Source organism: Suillus fuscotomentosus, assembly GCF_016647785.1.
Source record: "Suillus fuscotomentosus strain FC203 chromosome Unknown F5891scaffold_15, whole genome shotgun sequence".
Classification (NCBI taxonomy): Eukaryota; Fungi; Basidiomycota; class Agaricomycetes; order Boletales; family Suillaceae; genus Suillus; species Suillus fuscotomentosus.
Genome location: NW_024539527.1, coordinates 383826 through 409065, shown reverse-complemented (window position 1 = coordinate 409065; position 25240 = coordinate 383826). Strand labels below are relative to the sequence as shown.

The 25240-nt window shown below is 44.8% G+C and overlaps 7 protein-coding genes across 7 annotated transcripts; 5 read left to right on the top strand and 2 right to left on the bottom strand.

Moving 5' to 3' along the window:
* Positions 1–425: 425 nt before the first annotated feature.
* On the top strand, positions 426–1026 carry F5891DRAFT_978330 (uncharacterized protein; the record flags this gene model as incomplete). The annotated part of the gene is made up of 4 exons (XM_041376784.1): positions 426–471; positions 531–702; positions 760–856; positions 898–1026. The coding sequence occupies 4 exons, from the start codon at positions 426–428 to the stop codon at positions 1024–1026; spliced, it is 444 nt and encodes a 147-aa protein (XP_041228432.1).
* An 88-nt stretch (positions 1027–1114) lies between these two features.
* On the bottom strand, positions 1115–2401 carry F5891DRAFT_1021434 (calcium calmodulin-dependent protein phosphatase). The gene is made up of 8 exons (XM_041361184.1): positions 2289–2401; positions 2192–2230; positions 2080–2131; positions 1916–2014; positions 1781–1866; positions 1635–1729; positions 1464–1577; positions 1115–1417 (listed from the first exon to the last, which is right to left on the bottom strand). The coding sequence occupies exons 1-8, from the start codon at positions 2299–2301 to the stop codon at positions 1382–1384; spliced, it is 534 nt and encodes a 177-aa protein (XP_041228431.1). The 5' UTR covers positions 2302–2401; the 3' UTR covers positions 1115–1381.
* F5891DRAFT_1021429 (tRNA modification GTPase TrmE) lies at positions 2355–4825 on the top strand. The gene is made up of 9 exons (XM_041361183.1): positions 2355–2975; positions 3029–3270; positions 3323–3449; positions 3497–3640; positions 3695–3860; positions 3911–4078; positions 4147–4209; positions 4269–4372; positions 4431–4825. Exons 1-9 carry the CDS (start codon positions 2513–2515, stop codon positions 4562–4564), a joined length of 1611 nt encoding a protein of 536 aa, XP_041228430.1. The 5' UTR covers positions 2355–2512; the 3' UTR covers positions 4565–4825.
* A 4707-nt stretch (positions 4826–9532) lies between these two features.
* F5891DRAFT_1127461 (kinase-like domain-containing protein) lies at positions 9533–10861 on the bottom strand (the record flags this gene model as incomplete). Its single annotated transcript, XM_041364183.1, has 6 exons — positions 9533–10080; positions 10153–10231; positions 10309–10426; positions 10454–10592; positions 10644–10681; positions 10824–10861. 6 exons carry the CDS (start codon positions 10859–10861, stop codon positions 9533–9535), a joined length of 960 nt encoding a protein of 319 aa, XP_041228429.1.
* A 1-nt stretch (position 10862) lies between these two features.
* F5891DRAFT_1185995 (uncharacterized protein) lies at positions 10863–12677 on the top strand (the record flags this gene model as incomplete). The annotated part of the gene is made up of 5 exons (XM_041366621.1): positions 10863–11250; positions 11305–11363; positions 11426–11514; positions 11569–12202; positions 12258–12677. The coding sequence occupies 5 exons, from the start codon at positions 10863–10865 to the stop codon at positions 12675–12677; spliced, it is 1590 nt and encodes a 529-aa protein (XP_041228428.1).
* Positions 12678–16995: 4318 nt separating this feature from the next.
* Positions 16996–17232, top strand: F5891DRAFT_923489 (uncharacterized protein; the record flags this gene model as incomplete). Its single annotated transcript, XM_041373829.1, has 1 exon — positions 16996–17232. A coding segment is annotated over one exon (237 nt), but the record flags the coding sequence as incomplete, so codon positions are not given.
* A 3259-nt stretch (positions 17233–20491) lies between these two features.
* F5891DRAFT_978325 (uncharacterized protein) lies at positions 20492–21217 on the top strand (the record flags this gene model as incomplete). The annotated part of the gene is made up of 6 exons (XM_041376783.1): positions 20492–20533; positions 20590–20707; positions 20731–20796; positions 20866–20954; positions 21001–21108; positions 21170–21217. The coding sequence occupies 6 exons, from the start codon at positions 20492–20494 to the stop codon at positions 21215–21217; spliced, it is 471 nt and encodes a 156-aa protein (XP_041228426.1).
* Between the last annotated feature and the right edge of the window lie 4023 nt (positions 21218–25240).

The window sequence follows — 25240 nt, the reverse complement described above, 5'->3', positions numbered from 1 at the left end:
GACGTGCAGCCTGGGAAGTAGCAAGGCTGGAATGTTTCCGACCCTCGCACTGAGAATTTGAAAATGACTGACGCTGGACAACAAATACTTACGAACCCCTCGGTCACGTTGCTAGCTTCTTTGAACTTCTTGGTTTCGAGCTCTGTGACATGCAGCTCTTCCTCTGCTGCCATGTTTGGTGCCGTCGCAGATGAAGCTTCCTGTGAGCAACCGATCAAAACGATTGCAATCAGATGTTGATTCGCCTGACATTTACTACGTACGAGAACAAAGCCATCATTTCATTAGGAAGAGCTCAGCTGACGTTCAGGTCGACACACTAGCTTGCTCAACTATCACTGAGAAACGCGTGATCTTGGCAGCGGCCAAGCGCTGATTACTTATGGACAACGAATTTCATATTCGAAATTCAAACTTTCATCATAATGCGTCCGCGTCAGACATTGAATGTCTGCCCTGATATCGATACTTGTGTGTACACGATGCTCTTGTCTTCTGGACTTTTTCAAGCTTATTCCATCCCATTCAAGGTACTACCGACTACTTTACCCCCTCCGGTGGTGGTCCAACCCGTTATGATACCAAGTCATCTCAAATGGTCTGGTTTATGATAGTCAGAATATCGGTAATAATGTTGGTTTATCTCTCTTTCGATCCTCTACTAATGGCATCGGATGTTCAAGAGCACTTTTTAGTACCACAGTACGTTCAATAAACGTGGTCTCTTGAGGATCTACACTGATACTTTGAACTTCGTAGATTGGATCTGCTACTATTCAGTTTACCAGACGTTCTTCATGAACCAGGCCAGCTACGCCGAGGCGTACTGCAGAACCAACTGGGTAAGACTTCCCTCGTGAGTCGTGCTCGATTTTAGTGTCTGACTCAAACATGTAGGCTAACGTCGTTGAATGTGCCGCATTGAGCTACCATTTCACACAGAATGTTCATGGAGGCAATTGCGTCCCTCCTGATTCAGACCTGGTTTGTCCAGTGAGTGCTTGGCATTACCAGCAGCTCGCCTGATCGGCTAATCAAAAAATTCCAGGGTATAGACGAAACCCTGAAACTGAATAGTAAAGACCTGATTTACGGGTTTTGCATTCACGCTTGTAATTTGATTCAGGTGGTTTATTCAGGTGGTCATTCGAGTTCTGTTGATGAGTGACATACAGTAGGTGCTCTTTCCTGGGATCCCAGCGGCTTTCACGTACCGTGATTTGTGTTAGGGTGATCTGAGACCGAGACTATACTCTACAACAAAGGCGATACTACATGTAAGTTGCCACTATATGGGAAATGGATAATTATGCAACAGACGACCAGTGACGGACACAGCGGGGGTATGAGGGGGCGTGAATGTCCGTCGACGCTGAAGCTGTCAGAAAAGGTCTTCAAGCGTCATCTGCTTGACAATATCCTAAGGTAAAAAGACTGAGCATCGGCAGTGAAGTGAGAGAAATGTCCCCAACCGTGTTTGACACCATCTGGGCAAACTCTTCGAAGCTAAGTTTTCCGTCACGATCTAGATCGCCTTCCATGATCGTCTTGTCAACTATCTGCTGCAGTTGTTGGTCCTGTTTCAAAGAATGATTACAACGAGTTCCAAAATCGTCGGGTAAGCGCAGACAGACCTTAAGATTGTTCCCAACCATCATTTTCAATACCAGAAACAGCTCTCCATTCGAGATGAAACCATCTCGATCCACATCATAAACTTTGAAAGCGACTTGATATCATGACGTGAGGCCAGGCTGATGAACCAAAATGGAAGACGCACATCGTAGCTTCTCTTCTCGCCCTCCTCGACTGCTGAATGCGCTCAATCCACCCACAAATTCTTGGAAATCCACGGTTCCTCCTCCACTGCGTAAGAATTAAATCATGAGTCGGCCACGGAAATTCGTGGACGCACTCTTCGTCAAAGATTGCGATCATCCTTGAGGCTAATGGGTTGGTAGCTATCTGTGGTATTTGCAGAAATTCTTCGCGATCTATGGAGCCTGAGCCATCACTGTATATGCAATATGCATTATGAGATCGATGGTAATGATAGTCAATTAGAGAAGTGATATAGACCTGTCTAGCTTCATGAAGCGTTTCTTCAATCTTTCCAGCTCAGCAGATGTGACTGTGCAGCACAGTCAAATGAGTATCGCAGAGCAGAAGTGGTTTGGAACACAGAACGCACAGTTGGACCGCTTCTGCATGTCCTCCATGAACTGTGACGCTGTTCATCGTGAGGTGAGTGGAAGATGAATGCGTCATGGGAAATCTGATAAACAAACGTGTTTGACCCATGGCTCCTAATTAAACTGGGCAATCTATGTGATTGTATAGCAAGGATGGGATAAGTCGGTTCGGTTAGATCTTGTGCTCGGCGATGAGAGGTAAGGGCAAGCTGTATTAATATGTAGTCGTGAGAAATTACGACAACTCTTTGTACGCCTTCTGTCATCCTACCAGTAGTACTGGTCGCGACTAACGGCGAGCTGGAATTCGAGGGCAGTGAATGTTGCGACAATGGCGAGCCAGTATCATTCAGAAAGCTGTGAAGGATCTACGGATACAACGGAGACAGGTTCAATTTCGGGAAAATAACTTCACCCTTGCATCGGTCGTTCTACATAGAAGTTTCCGCTGGAATTGCAGATTACACCGCCTCAACAGGTCATCATCACAGCTTGATGCTACTGGGTATGCCAGTCATGCTCATACAACACTCTGCGCCAAGTCTGAGGCTACGCTCTCTGATGCGCAGCGTAGAACTATATACGCACTTTCCACTCCACCTGGGAAAGCAGGTATAGCTGTCATTCGGATTTCTGGACCCGACGCCCTTGAGGTCTGGCAACGAGTGACGCGCAGAAATAAGTCTGGAGCCGTACCGACACCATGGATGTTCCAGCGCAGACACGTCGTCGACCCAGAGACCGAAGAGAGACTCGATGACAGCTTGACTGTCTTCTTCAAGAGTGAGTTCTGATTATTTGCTACAGGTCGCGGGATATTTGGTTATGTGCATTAGGTCCAAAATCATTTACCACAGAAGACACTCTTGAGCTTCACATCCACTCTGGGCGCGCAGTACTCTCTGCAGTGTTACGTGCACTTGCTAAACTACCATACTGTCGGCCCGCTGTGCCAGGCGAATTTACGAGACGTGCCTTCGAGGGTGGCCGACTTGATCTCACCCAAGTCGAGGGTCTGCGCGACTTGATAGATGCTGAAACAGAAGCTCAAAGAAGGGTTGCTGTCAGCGGAGCTGAGGTAGGAATTATTACTGATTTTAGGACTTGCAACTTACTCCAGATGTTCCTAGGGGGCCGCGAGAGCGCGATATGCTGCACTAAGGTCACAGATACTGGAATGTTTAGTTTTTGTTGAAGGTTTTATCGATTTTGGCGAGGACGTGGACGAACTTGGACAGGAAGCGATGATTAGAGAAGGCAAGTCCTCTACAGGCTCATTTGCAATTTCATCTCAAGTATATTAGCTCATAATCGTGCATTGAATATCATCAACAGCATTCGATCTCACCTGCATGACAACCGTCGTGGGGAGATTCTGCGCTCTGGAATAAAACTTGCGATATTTGGACCTCCGAATGCTGGCAAGAGTAGCTTGTTTAATTTCCTTGGCACGTCCTTAAAGTCGCGCTTTTTGAGACCTTAATTCAAATACTCGATTGTAGCTCAGCGTGATGCGGCTATTACATCACCCATTCCAGGAACTACGCGAGATGTGCTCACGCTCACCTTGGACATTGGAGGTTTTCCAGTCGTTCTGAGCGACACTGCTGGCCTGCGAGAAACATTGGACACTGTAGAGCAGGTAGGGGTGGGTCGTGCAGGTAACGCGTATGTGCAAGTCATAATACACTATACCCTTTTGTTAATGGTTCGCTCAGCGTCAAGGAGGCTGATCTGTCTCTTTGTGTTCTATCTCTTCCTGATGTTTTATCCTCTCGAGACAATGCCCTGGTTCGAATCCCGGATGAGGTCAAGAACCACTTGAAACCAGATACCCTTTTCTTGTTGAATAAATCTGATACTATCGAGAGCCTTCCTCTCAACCAGTCTCTCACTTTCACGGATCATGACAATAACTATAATAACAGCAAACGACCCAGTTCTGGACAGCGAGTCTTCGCACATCAGAGGGTACCCAGTCGTTTCTAGATGGTCTCGCACAGGTTTTACGATCAAGGTACTTTACACAGGTCAGATATCTACTGGCTGGATGGACATCCTGACTTTCCTTGATAGATACAGCGATGGTTTCGATTACACCAGCCCGCTCATCACGCATGCTCGCCATAGAGATATGCTTGAGCGAGCTGTCATGCACTTGGAAGAGTTCATCGCCTTCTGTAAGCACATTTATCATGCTTCACTGATGCATCCTACCAACTCTGCTCGACTTCACAGCTCCTTCGGAAGTAGACATCGCCGCAGAATCCCTACGTTATGCAGCTCGTGCGATTGGTTCTGTTTCTGGACTAGATGTCGGTGTTGAGGAAGTCCTGGGCGGAATATTCAGTTCGTTTTGCGTTGGAAAATGACTGCTGACCTTGTATGATTCTACTGTCAATGCATGATGTTGTGCGACTCGTAGACCGTCCATATTGATCAGTCTTAGCCAAGTAGTAAGCATGATAGGGCAGAAATCCGTTGCTTGCTCAATAGTCTTTTTCCTCTTACCATGCCCTTGGTTACTCACGTGGGTGGACTTTATTACACCTTGCAGAATATTTTGATCCTGGGACATCTGAGACATCTGACCCATGGCTGACTTAGCATCATGTGTAGTTCCTACATACCTGATACGACAGTGACCCCCAGGGAAACTGGACATGGCCAAAATGGTTGAGATCAAGTGGAATATTGTTTAAACATATAAATTACAAGCGCTCCGATCGCCTTCGGACATAGTTTAACCTCAATCATAGTAACAGATGCTTATACACTATGTTTGCTGTCATCTTTTCATCCTCAGTCTCTGCAAATAGCGCACAAACACGTGTGGTCTTCTCATCCTCAGAGTCTGTTGGAAACAGCGCACGAAAGTCTTGACAACATTCCGCGCTCGAAAGTGCACTTTTCATCTTCAGTATCTGTTGAAAACAGCCCATGAATATCTCGGTAACATCGCACCGGAACAGAGTTCAGTGCGGCATGCTTGTCCCACCAAAAATGAAAACAGAGACAGCAAGATCTGTTAGGAGAGAGATCAGTGCAGCTGGGATTCAAAAGGAGACCATAGGAGACACAGAGATCGAGCAATTGGAAAGCGGGTGGCGCTCAGATGGAGCGCGCACGTGGGGTAGACACGAATTGGTTCCGCGGGATCAAACACTCCGTGCTTATATATATTAGAATGCTATAATATTGTGTAATCTTCAACAACATGATTGTCTACACATCACATCATAAAACATTACATTACATTATTGTCGATTTGATGCATTGTGTTGTCAATCACACTTTTGTTGAGCACTCACATGCACTTCTGCTATGCAATTCATCGACTACTTCACATTGTGCTGCATCACACAGCAGCTAGTACTCTTTTGTTTGTGCAAAGTTTGTGACATCATTGACTCCAAAGTTATAATTTGTTGGGGCAGCCCTATTTTCCTACTTCTTTTCATAACCATCATCTTCCCACTAAGCCACCATCCTCCTACTGTTGCCAACTTCCTCAGCAGATTGTATGAATCTTCAATTTAGGTATGTTATCACTGCATGTATCATAACAAAGATTGTATGCTCAGTAAGTGGAATTCTTCTTTATGTTGTCTAGTTTAATAAATGTATAGGAACAAGAAGGGCTGTCAATGAAGAACAGTGACATTATCTATGACACTAGCTTCCCCTCATTCTGTACTGCCACTTTCCTTGCCATCTCATTATTGCTCATTATGTTGTTTTGTCATTGGATATTAGATCCTCTTGTCTTGCATACCCCTTACTTGCCATTCTTGTTGCTCCTTTGTGCTTACTGTTGTATTGCTTCCCTGCTATCATGTTTTGCATTGCTGTCACTATCATCCCATGTTATGTCTTTTGATTGCAGGTCGAAGTGTTTATATCAGTATTAGATTATAGCATATTTCACCCAAATGCAACTGATTTTGTCATACCAGTGGAATCCAATTGAAATATGCTGAAATATGATATCAATATTCTTAATATATCCTACAACATTCAAGAAGATTGCAGCAGATGCAAAATATTCTATGTACCTCCACAGTGAGTCTCCTATAATGAAATATGGTGCTCCTAAATTCATTATATTTTGCTTGATCTCAATCATTTTGGCTATGTCCAGTTTTCCCTGGGAGTGACCTGTAAATGATAACCAAAATAGGTAAGCATGCATTGCTGAAACCTCTGTGCTTGCTGTTGCACACAGTGAGTTCAATTATTTTAACATTTTCACACATTTTTTTCCTCATTCTTTCACTGTACCATTTGATGTCATTAAATATAAGATATTTTGCATTTTTAGACCTCCTAAGTGTACATAATTGAATGAATACTACAATGGGTCCTCCACCTCACACCAGTAGGTTGGATTATGCTATAGAACACTATAGAGTGCTCTATAGCACTTTGTAGTGGATTATGTTTCTCTGATGCATCCCTTGAGCCTCAGCCCATTCTAAAAAGCCTCCTGAGAGTCAACAATATACCAGAAGAGTGTTCTACCTGCAAGTGCTAGCGGGATACTGGTAGCAGTAGTCATAGTGTCAGCTACAACACACATGACAGTGTGACCAATGGCTGTGAGTCATGTGGTATGTTGTAATTGTGATATTTGCATTACACATGTATGTGGGTCAGATGGGCTGGATATTCCAGAATCAAGATATCCTCATACCTTGACATTCACTTAGTATGGACAGCTCTAGATCTAAACTTCAGAAGTGCATACTAGCTATTGTGGTCACCACAACAGAATTTCTCAGGGATGTTGTAAGTTTCAAACATATCCTTGAGCTGATAGAGTGGGTGTGGATATGCTGGGCTTTAATACATAGTTTCATCTCATGGATGCTGTTGCTTCAAAAGGCGTATTTCTCTTATACTCTACAACAAGGACACACTTGGAGTCTTCTTCTCAATAACAAATTGTATTTACAGTAGCAAGTGAGGAAACACAATATTCATGCAGTCCTACTCTTCATTTATCTCTGCAAACAAATACAGTGTATCTCTTTGCATTCTCACCCTGGACAATACTGTATATAATTGGCCATAAGCAAATAGATTTAGTCTGCAGGTTAAGTACAGTGCATGCCAGCATGAGTCCTTGGCAATCATCAAATGTAGTTGTATATATAGCATGCAGTAGGAATTGTGTCCAGCTCACTGTCCATGATGAATAGTGTGGATGAAATGAGAAGTTGATGTGTAGGATGTGATGGCTTTCACATGTATGGAGAAGTTGGATTCCAATGAATCAACGGTAGAGTCTAATGATATACACATGCATATTTCTAACCAGTCTCTGCCTCTGTGTTATCCTATCATCTTCTTTGCGATCTTCAAGGGAAGGCTTAAGTTTTCTGATGTAGCTATTGACAAAGTGCTAGTGCATGAGTCCTTGAGCACCTATGACCATGAAGGTACATTCCTTATATGTCATCTAGTCACTTCCATACTCAGTTAACTTCAGAATGTTGAATAGAGCAGAATTGGTGCTAGGTAGCATCAAATTTATTTTGGCCATCACAGGGCTCATAACCTGTTAAACATCAAAATCATAGTAGGACCAGGATTTAAAACTAGGCCCTCCCAATTCCAGGGGAACCTCTTAACCACTAGAATATCTGGTCATTATGATTTTCCTGACTATGTCCAATATGTGAATTATATCATATTCCAACACACATGTATTTCTAGTTACTGCTAATTAGCAGAATTGGTGCATCATCCTTATACTAGTAGTTAGTTGACTACAATGATAAACAGTGTACAATACATGTACTCACACAGTGACACTCACTCACATATGGTGCATTTCACTTAAAGGCCACTTACTTTGTGCAATGGGTGCCTAACTGCCAAATTAACCCATGAAAAAAGATACTACTGTTGGCCAAAAAAAATTGAAATATTAATGTGAATTATCCTGCCTCTAAGTTGCAATGAGTATCAAAGACAAGCACAAAGCAGCTGCAAGGTTGTTGGCTATAAAAGCCTAAGTCAAAAATCCAGCACTCAATGACCAGCCTATGAAGGTGGGATTTTGGGGCATAACAGAAGCTCAAATCCAGGTCAAGACATTCAGTCCTCACAAGTACAAGTCCCACAGACATATTCCAGACACTGTAGCTAGTGTTGCCATGGCTCGGCTAACCGCTAGCTGGCTTCAGCTTCTACCGGCTCAGTTAACTACATTCGTCGGGAGCCAAAATAGTGGCTTGGTTCGGCTTGGTTAGTCACATAAACCAGTTAGTAACCGTTCATAGCTAAATCTGGCTCAAGCCGGTGTAGAAGAGGAATCTTGACTATAGGCGAAACACTTAAAACAAATGGGTGCTCTACTTCAAGACCAGGATATGAGACAACGACTCGACCCAAAGGACAACCACTGAGAGAAGTTCCTCGAAATGAAGATTGGAGGGAGACTGTATGAGCTAGGCGGGCGCTAGCAGGCGCAAGAAGGTAATGCGCGTGTATGCGAGGCAAAGGCACGTGAGATGCGCGCGTGAGCGGGAGGTCCGAGAATGCGCGCGCACGAAGCGAAGGCGCGCCTAGAACGTTAAGGGAAAGGCCCTATTTGAAGAGTGGATGCACAGATGGATGGTTGACAGGAGAATCAGATCTGATATCAAGTGAGGAGGTGATCTATACACTTTCCAGTACACAAAGATAAGGGGAAAGTAAGTACCAGAACCCCAAAGATTCCCTTCTCTATTTAAGAATGGAGATTACACTATGCGGCACGCTTCTGAGCGCGCTCCCGAACCGAGTAACCATATCAACTCTAATTATAACTAAGTTTAAATAGACTTTCTATATGTAGCGCGGATTTCGGACCGAAGATTTGTTAGTTCAATGAAGGAGATAGGAATAACGCACCAGCAAATCAGTAAGGACATGGAACGAATGGACGGACAATAGCGCGAAGACCTAGGAGGAGGCGCATGAATGCGCGCGCGAAGTGTGCATAGCGCGAGCGCAGGTAAGGCGCGCGTAAATAGGGCGCGTGCGAGTGCATGCGAGACTGGTCCTTTGGATTAGAGCTGGATCATATAGGAATGTATGGACAAAGGCCGGATACTCGGCATTGAGACGTGCGAGTCTCTACACCGGCTAAAAGTCGACTTGTATTCAAACAATTTATCATACAGCTGGATACAGGAATTTGCAACTAGAAATAAATAGACCCTGACTGCCAATATGTTATATTTTATGACTTCATCTTACAATGAGGGGTACAAGATTGCCAGGCATCTTTCGGCAGATGCCACCTGGTAAGTAATAGTAAGTTCATGAGTTACAAGACAGCTAGCTATGACTTACTCCCTCTGTGGTGTCATGATGGTCATGTTGCTATGTTTAGAGTCTTTTGATGTTGCCTTTAATTTACGTGCAGAACGTAGGTTGCAGACCACTGGCGCCTCATGCATGTTCTCTACAATGGTAAGAGGGCGTGAATGTGATGATGGGTTGTAGACTTGGATCATAGACTTGCTAAAATCAAGCAATCCATCATTTGGTATTGCGTGCTTTGCATAGACACCACAAAGCAGTAAACGGATGTAGTCGTAGTCCGGCTTTTGTGAAAAGTTGAGGGCACACGCATAGAGGAGGATGGTTGCGAATTCACAATGTAGACCATGACACAAAGATTCAACTGGAAATTCCTGCTTCCACTTGAGTATGGTGGCCTCTGAAATGTGAGTATCACTCAACAATGGAAGAGACCCACGCAAGAAATAGATGAGCATATATGCAAGGGATTCAATGTCATCACAGCGCCCTCCTTCAACTCCTAGGTGGGCATTGATGGAAGTAAACGCAGGTGTACCAACAAGAGGGCAATTGTCACGATGTGGGATATGAACTCAGGTAGTGAAGTCATGATACTCCTTTGCGATCCCAAAGTCGATGATGAATATGGTGTGTTTAGAGTCACTAGTTCCTACCAGCACATTTTGGGGCTTGATATCGCAATGCATATAGTTGCGTGAATGCAGACACTCCAGATGAGAGACCTGTTACCAATTGGTTAACCAATGTGGTATGTACTGCAGTCCAGTGGAGCACTGTGTTTTGAATTGAAAATACTCACTAATTGCTCCCCTAAGATGATGAAACTGCAGAGACTGAATTTATTACCACATGAGAGAAAGATGTTGTATAGTGATGGCCCCAGGTTGTTGATCACCAATGCATAATATGGTGCCTCTCTACCAAACCAAAGTGGTCAGGGAAACCCAGCTGCACCTTCAAGTCGCTTCAAGACATTATACTCATGTTCGACAGAGGAGATGTGACCAGTACTGGTGCTACATAATTCTAATTTGATAGCAACCTCTTGACCATTGATAATGTTGTGAACATGGTGTACAACAGCTAGACGTCCATCAGAATCCATAACATGTTCATCAAAAATCTGCCACACACTATATGAGCCTGATCCTAGCTTGTCCTCCAACCTGAATCTACCATCAACTCAAATAACATCCATGACCACTGACACTGGCAGTATGTACAATAGCATAAAAGTACCAGCATTGAAGGTTGAATAGCGAAGGAAGGAACTCCAAAAATAGCTTGGTTCCCAGGGGCCAGGGCACAGGGCACAGTCCAGTCTCCAAACGCTCATCCTTGTTCCCAGCCATCATGACTGCAATCATTGGAAGCGATTCTCTCTACAACAGTGCTAATAAATTCATCAGTACAACTGAAACCAGACGACACTCTGCTCCTGAGGCAACAACTGTCACGAATAACAGACCTGTAACCTTGCCGACCTTATCATACCAGGAGAGGGCAAAGAGATCACAGTGCAAAGTGCCCTCACCACAAACTGATCTCAAGAATGAGATTAGAACTACAACTAATGGACTAGCATCCCTAATAGTGAAGTCCACGACTCCAACGATTCCAATCACTACCTGTGCCATTCCCACAGCAAGTGCAGTCAGAAAGTCGAAGTGTCGCACACACCATCCCCTCATTACCAATGACATCATCCAACATTACACTGACCTAGGACACCCTTCTTCAGGTATGTAATGATATATGCCTATGTAATATGTATCTTGTAGTAATCGGTTCGAAGATTTGTGCAGGGAATTGCTTCAGAAAGTCATCCGGGTGAACCCTGACACACGCTGCATGGTATGTTTTTACTAATCAGAGAATGAACTTCAAAGGACTGATCCACTTATTTTTCTTTGCAGGATTTCAAGGACGTCGATAAAGTTGCATTTGACCTAGTATCATGCATCATCGAGGAGACAGAGATTTCTTTTACCATCGGAAAACCAAGGTATATTTTTCTTTCATGGTAGTCTGACCTTTCCTGAATGTTATGTCGTGACAGATTGACTTATATCCCTCTTGGCCACTCAACTACAAGTAAAGGTGTCATAATCGTGGAATGGCCTAGTGCGGTGCACGAAGTGCCATTTGATGAAATGAATAAAGCATTCACCATGGCCTTTTATGGCCTTCCATACGATCAGGACATAATTCTTACCACAGTGCACATGAATCTCTCACTTAAATCTGGTCTCACATCCATCACACCTGATATGTCTATTTCCTTCACGGCTACAGAAGGTCCTCATCAGACTGCTCTGATCCCCTTCATTGGAGAATGCACCTTTTCTCAGGATGAGGACAAGCTTTTTCAGAAGCTGATATCTGAAGTGGCTGCGCACCTGGAGGTTGTATTAGTTGTCATGGTTATCATTAAAGAGGAACATCCCTATCACTCACCTGCACCACACTCTCCTGCTTGGGAGACTTTACGCAAAGATGCAGAATATCTTTCATTCGATGACTTCGTCACGAAAATTGAAGGTTCACATGATCACATGCTTTCTCATCCTGTTGTAGTTGCTGGCCACATGTGGTGCAAAATCGCTTTCATTGAGTACCAAGTTTGGGTTAGAGCAGACAGAGATGAGCCCATTGACCTTGAGAATCACAATGCTGAATGCATGGCGACTGGTGTATGTTTTCGTGGCATATTTCATTATGTAACCTTGATAAATTTTATTGATTTAGTCGTTATTTCCGGACATGAACATGGATGCTGTCCAGGCCAGGATGAATGAAGGGCTGCAACAAATGAAGAAGTACCTCATCAATATGTGCCGTGGCATTTTCTCTACCTCTGAGCTCGAGAAAGCCAATCCCATCTTTCCAATCCATTGGAAGAGGTGCATCAAGGCATTTATTGCTGCCGCAGAGCTCACTGTGCACCAGTGTTATCTTGATTGGTTTCAGGATAGCTTCAGAGGCACAAAACATCCATTTGATGAGACCAATTATGTGGAAGATGATTGTGAAGGTTCATCTGTGGATGATTGTGCTGATGCCGGTGGTGATGATGCACCTATTTTAACCCGTACTCACTTCAAGAACCTCCCGATTGCTGTGACTACACTGCCATCTCTTGTCAATGGGTCCCAGAGCTCGAAGTGATGCAATGTCAGAGCTTCTAATGATTAATCAAATGCTGAATGAAGGAAGGTGAGTTGTCGAGGCCGCAACTTGAAGGGTTCATCACTCATGATTCATGAGGCAAAGTTATAGGCGGCATAGAAGGACCCTCAAGGGTTGTCGCTTGTCACTGTATACGTTGTGTTCTGATCACTTGCGTATAAATATGTGTACAAATGGCTATGTGCTCTCATGTACTCGATATGAATGACACATGTTGTTTCTACCCTGGTCTCTGGGGCCTGGGCCCATGGTGGAGCTTTTTTTGGTAGGGTGAGTGCTTAATTTGATGCTGGTTTATGTAGGAACATTCAGAAGTAAGCAGAGTGTACAGCAATGCGGTGTAGAAACAACAATACAATGAGGAACAAAAGAAGCTCCTGACTGTATCTGTAAAAGTTGTAAGGTCGCGCGCTGCCTAGTCTGCATTACTTGAGAAGCAAGTGCGTTCGACCCTATAGGGGAAGTGAGTGCAGCAAGGATCTAGAAGTGTGCGCTTAAGCGAAGCGCGAGAAAGCGCAGGAGCGCGCAAGGTACAAAGGCGCGGGAACGCGCGCGCGTATTAGCGCGAAGCGCGGGAAAGTGCGCGCACATATGCGGAAATGAGAAACTAAGCTTAAGTAGTGATATAAAGCAAGATAAGAGATATAAGAGTGCAAAATGTAAAGGAATAGCTTTCTACTATATTCTGCTAAGTAGTAAGTGGGTAGTAACTAGTAAGTGAAAAGTAGGAAAAGTAGGTTCCGTGTAGTATGTACTGCTAGCGCTTATATAGCGCGCCTAAGCGCGCTCATGCGGAGCCGAAGCGCTACCGAGTAGGTATGTAAAAATATATATGAGTGAGAAACTATGATAAAAATAAAGGTGGAACTATGCTAATAAAGGAAATGGAAATATACATACTAGGGAGCTTGGTGGACAGTGGATGGATGCATCTGGATGGCTGGCGCTATAGGGCGCGCAAGCGCGGGAACGCGCGCGCGTATACATCGTGAAGCGCAGGAACGCGCGCGCGTATACATCGTGAAGCGCGGGAATGGTGCGCGCATGGCGCGCGTTGCGTGGGAAAGCTGCGCCTCATATAGAGATAGCTGCGGGTAGCGCACAGAGTAATGCTATGAGTTCGTGCTGTATACTCCTTGGTGAAAACTACCATATCACGCCATGAGAGGCATGATTCTCTACAGCGGTAGCAATTTAAAGGTGTTCCACATTCAAGTCCCCTCCTTGTGACATCTCACTTGCACTGTCTGCTTAATATCATCATGGGAGGGCGACAGCGTGCTAGCCCTACTGCTGTACCACCTGCACATCGTGCTGCTGCACGCTCCACCATTGCTGCTTCCCCTTGAGTACGAGTCCAGAGGACTTGGCGTCCTCCTGCTAGATTTCGTCATTCTAGTCCAACAGCAGAGGAATTTGAGTATATCGACATCAACAATATCACTAGTGGCTCAGAAGACGAGGGTGATGCTACAGTAGCACCCACCACTCAGCAGTCCCAGCCTCAACTTGACATGCAACACAACCATAATCACGATCACAACTGTGGTCGTATGCTCAACACTGCAACTAGCATCACGAGGACTGATCCACTGGCCACATGTGGCTCAGAGATTCAAACAGGTCTCAAATCTTCCGCAGATGTATCTTACTTTTTCAACAAAACCAAACAAGGTACCACTTGCAAGATTTGCAAGTAAGTACATTGACTTCAACCGATACTTGGGCATCTCTGATGATCTTCTAGGAAATTAAAAGCAGAGAATCCGGATCTCGATCGAAATTTCACATATAAATGTTTGACATCAAATATGTCCCTCTGCCACCATATCGGCAAATACCACCTTGAGCTATACGCAGTGTAGGCCAAGCAGAACAACTGGAAGATTCAAGTTGATGCTGCCATCCTTGCTCTTCACAAGGGCTACACATTGAAGACACTCATTCATGCACTCAGGCAGCCCAGTGTCACAGCTCAAAACCTTCCTCCTGCACCTCATCCAGGACCTGGAGACAGCACTCCTCTTGGCTCACTACCGTGTATTCCATAGGCTCTCGAGGATTCTGTACCAGAGTTTTCACACCAAGCAATGCATGAATACCTTGTGAGGTTCATCGTAGCAGATGATCAGGTAAGTTGATTGAACATTGTTAGTTTATCATTACAATCGACTCCCTCCTAACGCATACCAGGTATAACCCATACTCCCTCAAAGGGCATACATTTTTGGATTTCCCAAGTTGGTTTGCGGGGATTTCGTGAGCATAACCCATAGGCCATAACCCATAGGTATTTTAGGTAATCATAACCCATACCTTGGGTCAGATGATGCCGATGTAGCACCAAAATAGGAAAATATATCATGTAATCCGTATCTCAGAATGACAACAATGGTCCGGGACTCTGAAATATCAACTTCTTTGTCATTATGAAGCCTGTCAAGATCTTAAAAAAGGGCTTAGCAAAGCTTCAACGTCAAATACAAGACCGGAAATTAAGGCTTGAGGGCGAATTAAAGGCCTGCCAGCCCATATCAGACAGTGACCAGGAGTGGCTGGATAATGCAGGAAATCTGGTGGATGAAGAAAGAGTTGTCGATGCTTTGGACCATGCATCAAACTACGAGCAAGGGCTCAATAGGCTGAACTCACATGACAGATCTGTTGTGGAGAAGCTACAGAACGTTGCCAGAGAGGTGGTGAGAAGAGTGCGAAGAACTCAAAGCGCAAGCGTATGACATTCCTAAATTATTTGATTTATACTTAAGTCTATTTGCAGGTCCTGAAGTGCCAGTGAAAATATCTGGCAGTGATAACCAGCAAAAAGTCGCGCAGAAACCAGCATTTACGAAAAAAGAAAATGCTACATTGGAGCAGAGAATCAAGATCCTTGACTGGCACCATGCTAACGGAGAAAATCAGAGCAAAATGGCGAAGCATTTTGATGCAATCTACCCAAACCTTCAACTTAAACAGCCGAGAATATCTGCCTGGTGTAAAAATTAAGAAAAATGGCGCAAGGAATATGATATCACCACAGGTCCAGCTCATTCAGCAAAACGGATCTGTCAGACTCAGCACCCTGAAGTCACCGAAATGTTGGATCTCTGGGTCTCAAAGGCGATGGCTGACGGAATTCTTCTCACTGGCATGGTTCTCCGCCAAAAATGGACAAAATTTGCGGACTTGGTTGGTGTGCCAGATGACGAGCGACTGAACCTTAGTGAGGGGTGGTTGACTCGGTACAAGACAAGAACTGGGTTAAAGGAAATGAAACGTCATGGTGAAGCTGCTTCAGTGGCCTCCAAAACTGTTGATAAGGAATGACAGCATGTGCAAGAGCTTATCAAAAAGCATGGATATCAGCCACACGACATCTTCAATGCAGATGAATCTTCATTATTCTATGCGTAAGTTATCTCCTCTTTGAACAGTAACGAAGTCCTTAACAAAGTTGATCAGCATGCCTCCTGACCGTGGTCTTTCAGACAAGCTGCAGTCTGGCATCAAAGGAAACAAAGTCTGGTTGACCTATTTGTTCACGACAAACGCAGATGGCTCACAGAAACTACCTCCACTAATCATTGTAAAAGCACGAAAACCTCGTGCGTTCAAGAACAAGACAGGCTCACAGCTTGGCTTTTACTATCGGAACAATGCCAAGACATGGATGACAGCCTCGCTCTATCAAGAATGGTTGTTTGATTTGGATCAGAAGATGCGACACGAGAGGAGGAAGATTCTTCTTTTTCAGGACAATTTTTCAGGACACATCGTTCCTGATACCCTCACCAACATCCGAGTTGAAAATTTCGAGCCAAACCTCACTGCGCATGTACAGCCTAATGACCAGGGCATCATTCGCTGCTTTAAGGCACATTACTGCGCCAAGTTCATCCGTTGTGCAGTTGACCACTACGAAGCCAGCATCACTCCCTCCAAAATCTATGACATTGACCAACTCGAGGCAATGAGACTTGCTCAAGACACATGGAACGAAGTGGACACTACAACAATCCGAAACTGTTGGCAACACGCTGGCATTTTACCTGACATAGAGTCAACATCATCACCCACTCGACCCATCATTCCAATCTCGTCCCTTGTCCATTTCACAGATGCCATGAACAACCCCACTGCACATGCCGAGACACTTGTCAAAAATGCCTTGGATGATCTTGAGGCAACCGGCGCTCTCCAATCTTCGAATCAGATGGATATTGCAGGACTTCTGAACCCGGCAATCGAGACCATGAACATTTTCAATGCGACAGACGAGGAGATCTTTGGGTCTGTGATGGATGCAAAGAGGTTGCAGGAGAAGGCTGCTGGAGGCAATGACGATGGCGACAATGACTCAGATATTGATGTGCCTGCGCCAGGCCCGACACGTCGTGAAGCACTACAGGCTACCTTAACATTGAGGAAATACCTTGGGACCTTCGACGAACCATTTGCGCGCAAGCTCGAGGTGATGTTAGGGTCGTTTGGACAGCAGACTCTTGCAGTCAAAATGCAGGGCATGAAGGACACGACATTGACTGATTATTTTTCTCGTAAATAGCTTCATAGTACCTACTAGAGCAATACTAATGTCAGCAAGTACAAATTTTGTGTCTTCAGAGCGGTGGAATATGGCTCTCTTGGATACCCCATACTCTCCAATAAGCCATACTTTTGGGGCTATCCCAAGAGGTATGCATTATGAGGGAGTTGACTGTATTGATCATGCCTTTTCCTTAGTCACTGAACATCATAGAATGCCCCGAACTGCGCCAGTTAATGTTACTGCTGCGCCAGGACTTGCATGATGTCGACATTCCTCATTGCACCAAGCTCTGTCAAGTAATTCTAGAAGCTTGGAAGAAATATTTTGAAGTTCTCAAGCATTAACTCATGGTAAGTCCTCTGCTGGTGTATGTGCGATCACATCATCTAATACAACTAAGAATGCTGCAGGGAGGGTTTCATTCACAAGTGACATCTGGTCTGATCCAAACTGCCAACCATTCCTTGCTATGACTGCACATTGGATTGCACAAGATGAAGCCACAGGAGCACTTTGACTGAAAGCAGGACTGATTGCGTTTCATAGCCTTCCAGGCAGTCACACTGGCAAGGCCCTTGCCATGACTATGTTACATCTTATTGATCGCGCTGGAGTCACTGTCAAGATTGGTCACTTCACCCTTGACAACGCAAGCAACAACAATGCCGCCATGCATCACCTTGTGGAGCTTTTTGAGGATCATGATATTGACTTTGATCCTATAGATCGCTGCATTATGTGCTTTCCACATATAATCAACATATGTGTCAAGCATGTTGTTGAGAAGTATGCACTCGCCAACTACCGGGATGTTGCAGAGTCATGGGTGGAGTCGGGTGAGACCATCACCAAGGAGGAATACCTGGAAGCTCTGAGACGTGATCTCATCACATTGGGTTGACAGGTTTTTCATGTCATCCGTGCATCAGGCTTGCGTTGTCATGCATTTCGGGAGGTGATCAAGCAAGGAAACCTTGACAAATGGTTCAAGGATGCGAATGGCAAGGTCACTACTATGCCAGTAGTTAAGCTTCTGCATGATGTCAACACGAGATGGGACTCAGTATATTTCATGATTAATCATTTACGTTGGCTCCATCAGGTGAGTCTCATCTCCAGTAGACTCAAACCTTTCTGATAGATGTACAGTGGCTCAAAAAAGTGTCTCGATGTTTCTGACTTTTCATGTAATTGCTTTATTATGAGCCAGGATGTGGGAATATGACTACACTGTAGGGAAGTGTCATAATGCTATACTTCTCAGCCTCATTTATGCTCCCTGTAGCGTGGGAATATGATGTCATCATGTGCAGATATGGCTATTTGAATTTGGTGACTCATTGAGACACTTTTTTGACTTTCAGTTTGATCAACACAATCTCTATAATTATGATACTTTATGTGACCTCCTGTTGCTCTAATCACTTCTGCCACTCCTCTAGACATGCTATCTATCAATTTTGAATATTTCTTCTTAGTACTCCTTTCTCACTCTGCTGCAACTCTGTCCTACAGCTGAAATAGCCCCTATGATGAATTTTGATAGGCTGCAAGCAATTTCTTAGATATTTTTCAGTAATATTCAATAGGGCTAATGTATGGGGACTGTGCTAGACATGATAGAACATTGATATTATGGTCTTTGAGCTGCTAGTGACTAACTTGGACATATACTTAGGATCATTATTTTATTGCAACATGGTATCTTCCTCATTAATATATGATTTCTGTATGCTTCTTAGCAGACTCTCATCTAAAATAGAGATGTACCACTCTGTATTAGTTCTTCACTTCACTTCACACAGAGAATATACACTCTATTACATCTCATATAGCTCTATACCTCTATGTTTGTTACTCCACACTTGAGAGTTTACACAATTTTTTTTCTTTTAGTGGTTCACCTGTCATTTTATGGATGTATTCCCAGCCATCTGACTTCATTATATTTATCTTGGTCTTATCTCATAATATAATTCTCTTCCAGTCCTCTTTCAGTAATGTATGTGGACTGTGCTAGACATGATAGAACATTGATATTATGGTCTTTGAGCTGCTAGTGACTGACTTGAAATCTTACTTCACATGAATGAAGATCTCACATTTACCATATTCTAACTGGGCAGGCTGCTAATTGCTAATGCTACTCAGGCCACCTAATTCAATTCATCATCTCCAGCACTGTTTCCACTCAAACCATCAACAATACTTGCAAGGCAACAAATATTAAAGTTACAATCAATCAGAAGAGGATTATCCTATCCCTAGCCTATAGAAATAGGAAGTAAACTTCAGCTTTAAAGACCAGTACTGGACTGGAAGAGGACTGGAAGAGAATTATATTATGAGATAAGACCAAGATAAATATAATGAAGTCAGATGGCTGGGAATACATCCATAAAATGACAGGTGAACCACTAAAAGAAAAAAAATTGTGTAAACTCTCAAGTGTGGAGTAACAAACATAGAGGTATAGAGCTATATGAGATGTAATAGAGTGTATATTCTCTGTATGAAGTGAAGTGAAGAACTAATACAGAGTGGTACATCTCTATTTTAGATGAGAGTCTGCTAAGAAGCATATATAAATCATATATTAATGAGGAAGATACCATGTTGCAATAAAATAATGATCCCAAGTATATGTCCAAGTTAGTCACTAGCAGCTCAAAGACCATAATATCAATGTTCTATCATGTCTAGCACAGTCCCCATACATTAGCCCTATTGAATATTACTGAAAAATATCTAAGAAATTGCTTGCAGCCTATCAAAATTCATCATAGGGGCTATTTCAGCTGTAGGACAGAGTTGCAGCAGAGTGAGAAAGGAGTACTAAGAAGAAATATTCAAAATTGATAGATAGCATGTCTAGAGGAGTGGCAGAAGTGATTAGAGCAATAGGAGGTCACATAAAGTATCATAATTATAGAGATTGTGTTGATCAAACTGAAAGTCAAAAAAGTATCTCAATGAGTCACCAAATTCAAATAGCCATATCTGCACATGATGACATCATATTCCCACACTACAGGGAGCATAAATGAGGCTGAGAAGTATAGCATTATGACACTTCCCTACAGTGTAGTCATATTCCCACATCCTGGCTCATAATAAAGCAATTACATGAAAAGTCAGAAACATCGAGACACTTTTTTGAGCCACTGTATTCCCATACAGGCTATAGACTTCTTTATATTGTCACCTCTGAACTGTGAACATCTCCCAGTACAATTTGAGCCCAATGGAGTGGTGGGTCCTGGAGGATTTTGAGCTGGTACTTGAGGTAATCTTTACTGGTGTTCGTAAACTACAGTTGATGAATCATTTCATCACATCCAGATACCGCATACTGTGCAGCAGAGCATGTCAAGTGAAAGCAGACCAGTGCTAGGCCACACAATACCTGCATTTGAGGTGTTATGGCACAATGGAAGCAGTTTCACAGCCATATACCTTGGTGTGCGCCCTACATTGAAGTAGGCTTATGTTGGGCAAGGGAGTACTATGATCGCATGGGCCATTCTTGTGCATACTCTGTTGCGATGTGTAAGTTGGTTTATCATGTTTACTTAAATATGCTTATTCTCATTTACATCCTCTTGGGTCTTTGTGCAGTTGTTGACCCTTGCATTGCGCTGACGTGGATCGAAAAATATTGGGATCCAGACCTTGTCATGGATGTGAAAAACAATATCAAATCATTGGTAAGTCTTTATGCAACATATGGATCCTCGTCTAATGTGTTGATAGATGGAAGAGTACCGGGCTGAAAAGCCCCATTTGGCACCGCAACAGGCAACCTGTCCTCAGCATCATGGCACAACACTCGCCACAAAATACGGCCTGCCAGGGATGAAAGTTCAAATCTCAAGTCAAGGTGCACAAACAATTGACCATGAGTTCAATGTGTATGTCACAGCAAACCGCAGCCCCAAAGGCACAGATCCCCTTGCATTTTGGGAGGTAAGTGTTTTTCATTGTATCAATCCCAACGTCTCAATTAAATTTTAAAATAGCTTGCATGCAGAACATATCCAACCATCTATGCTATCACGATGGATTACCTCCCTATCCAAGTGTCTGCAGTTCCATGCGAGCATGTTTTCTCATCTAGCACTGAAACAATGACCAAGAAACGCAACCGCATCAGTGCAACCTTAATGGAGGCACTCCAGATGCTCAAGTTCTTTTTCAAGAAAGAGCATCTCGACTTTACGAGGGAGTGGGCCATCTCTCAAGAGGAGATGCTCCGTGACAAGGATGAGGACAATATCCTCACTACACTCTGGACAGCAACAACATCTCAACATGTTGACAAGGTCATTAAGTCAGTTGCCGAGGAGGAGTGTGATGAGATTGACGAGATTGCACAACTGTCTGCTTAATATTCCCGCTACTGACTTCGTTCAAACGTTCATCAGCCACTTGCCCGTTTCTGTTATCTTCGATACTGATTCAAGCTACTACATAGTACATATTACTCTAGTACTGTATGTTGCTATATTTTACCAGTTGATTTTTCAGTTAGTCGGTTAGTCGGTTTCAAGCTGCTAACTGTGGTTATATTAACCAAAGCCAAGTCATTAATTATGTCACACATGGCTCGGTCCGGTGTAGAGACTCATGCATCTCATAGTGTGATATGGCGCTTTACACTAGGGAGTATACAGCACCAACTCGCAGCATCACTCTGTGTACCATCCACAGTGATTCCTATATGACGCGCAGCTTTCCCGCGCAACGCGCGCCATGCGCGCACCATTCCCGCGCTTCACGATGTATACGCGCGCCCTATAGCGCCAGCCATCCAGATGCATCCATCCACTGTCCACCAAGCTCCCTAGTGCGTATATTTCCATTTCCTTTATTAGCATAGTTCCACCTTTATTTTTATCATAGTTTCTCACTCATATATATTTTTACATACCTGCTCGGTAGCGCTTCGGCTCCGCATGAGCGCGCTTAGGCGCGCTATATAAGCGCCAGCAGTACATACTATTATTTACCTTACTTTTCACCCAACTTTACCTAGTACTTACTACTTAGAAAGTCGCAGTAGAAATCTATTCATTAGCACAACACATCTCACATCCTTTATCTTGCTTATATCTTCACATAAGTTTAGTCTCTCTTATTTCCGCTTACACGCGCGCGCTTTCCCGCGCTTCGCGCTAATACGCGCGCGCGTTCCCGCGCCTTCGTACCTTGCGTGCACCTGCGCTTTCTCGTGCTTCGCTGAAGCGCGTACCTCTAGATCTCCGCTGCACCTGCTTCCCCTTTAGGGTCGAATGCACTTGCCATCTCAAGTATCGCAGACTAGGCAACGCACGACCTACAACTTTTTAGATACAGTCAGGAGCATTTCTTTGTTCCTCTCAGTATTGTTGTTTCTACAACTGGAGCCCACCGCGAGGGGAGCAGTCAGCAAGATCTAGTTTTGCGCATCTTCACACTTCACGCTATTTAACGCATAAAGGTCAATCTCTTTGCATATTCAAAAGCTAACCAATTTCTAGTCACGCATTCTTGCGCCTTGTGCGCGCGCTTTCCCACGCCTGTGCGCCTTGCGCGCGCACCTTTCATGCGCCTCAATGCCTTATAGATTGCCCATCCGCGGCACAGCAAACGCGCCCAAGTTCGACGGCACTACAGACAACCTCGCCGAATTTATTGACGCATACGAGCAGCTTGCTGATGAAGCAGGACTCCAAGGACTCGACCGCATCAAAGGTATCATCCGCTACCTTGCGCGCGATGATCGAGAACTATGGGGAGGCATGCCAGAAGCGGCAGTAGATAATTACAGCGCCTTTTTAGATGAGGTGAAGGTAATGTATCCTGGATGGGATGGTAAAAGACGCTACGCGCTCGCGGACTTGCGCACCATTGCGCGCGAATACGCTAACAAACCAATGCCCTCTTGCACAGAACTAAGCAGTTACCTGCGCGCATTCAGGAAGATTATGCAGCCACTCATGGACGAAGACCGTATTGGAAAGGCCGAACGCGACCGCTTATTCATGGAAGGAATCCCTAGCGATGCTCAGGCGCAAATCCGCTTGCGCCTTATGATCAAGTTCCCTGACCACCACCCATACGACCCATTCCCATTCATGGACGTCTTCGCAGCTGCGCAGTTCCTATTACCTGCGCGCGCTTTTCCCGCACCAAGCGCGCCAGTTAGCGCGCCCATAGTAGCACCAATTGCCACCTTAGTCACAGCAACTGCGCCAGTGCAAGCTAAAGTGGCTAAGTACAAAGATCAATACCACGCGAGTCGCGCAACGCAGGATACGACCATTAGCGCTAATGCAACAGCTGGACTCTTCTATTGCGCACCCTCAGAAGTTGCACTTGACAAAAGGCCACCAGTTCCTATTCTTGCGCCTCGCGCGCGCGCCTTTCCCGCGCCTTTGCGCAATTCACACACACCTCCACCATCAACTATGCCAGCATGCAAAGCTATACCAGACTGTATCACTCTAGATCACGAACTCGAGCGCGCGCTCGCGAAGCGCAACCAGATGCGCACTGCAGGCACCTCTTCACCATCATCCTCAGCAGCACCATCTCCTTCACAATCCGCATCATCACCATCACCATCAATCGCGTCAGAAGTCAGGGATGACTCTAAACATCTATTGCACACTAACGCGCCAGTTGAAACACGCGCACCTATCGCTATCACATCGCACGCGCCTATCGCTATAGCCTCGCCATTAGTCAGGGATGACTCTAAACATCTATTGCACACTAATGCACCGCTAGAAACACGCTCGCCCCTCGCTATCGCATCGCTTAAGGAAGAAACCTCGCCAATCGCACCATCACCATCACTGCTCGCATCATTAGAGGTCAGGGATGACCCTAAACATCTATTGCACCTTAGCACGCCTATAGAGGAGCCTCCTACCGCATCAGAGGCTCAAGTTGCACCTTGCATCAACCAGAGTTTGCCTCTGGTAACTCCAATTGTCACTAACGATTGCGCGCATGTCGCGCTTTTTGCTTCCAGTGACTATCGCGCACCGGTAAAACATCCGTGCATCACGCTGCACGACCACCAAGCAGAGCATGTCTCAGGCGACCCTGGCGCAACTCAGGCGCACCATATTGCGCCTGAGGACGTGCAATGCGCGCGCCTAGAGGCATTGGATATTTTTCCTCATCTTGTTTCGCGTTTTCTGTCTCTTTCATGTTTAAAGCTCTTAAGGAGCTATATGATGCTTCCAATCACTGTAACTTCATCTTTGCACCACCCCTTATTCACGCGCCATGATCACGTGCATCGCGCAATATGCGCGCGCGTTCCCGCGCCTCGCGCACTCATAATTTTAGCAGAGTTTTCACGCTACCGCATTTCTATCGCTTCTCCCCTTCTAAACCGCATTTCTATCATTCAACACAAAGTATATTTCAATCAGCCATCCAGGCGCGACTTAGGCGCGCGCCTGACACATACATATGCGCCTAACTCCCCTATCATCATCTTTAACTTTGCACTTCCCACATTTATTCACATTCTGCGCGCTTTTGCTTACCATGTCAATTTCATTCCTGCGCGCCTTGATGCACACTATTCTCCTTCACCTATGCGCCTATTGCGCCTTGATATACCACCCTTACAGCCCATTGGCGCAACATTTGCGCCTAATTCTTCACTATACATGTCTCTCGCTAATGCATTTGCAGAGAAATGGCCGTTCCTCGCGTGTTCGGCCAATATAATTAAATTCGCGCGAAATCGCACCAAGGCGCGCACATCGCGCGCATCCTATCAGCTTGTAGGGCGCCCCTACACCCCTTGCAGCGCCTCCCATTGGCGCGCCTTCAACCTGCAGCGCGTTGTGCAGGAATTCATTCTGCCAGTTACAAGCCCCCCCAAGCGCGCCAGCCTCGCTCATTCCAACCCTACCTTGAGTAAAGCGTCAGCTCGCAAGAGATGCGAAGCGCGCTAGTCACGCGCACTCGCACGCGCTCAAGGAGGAGG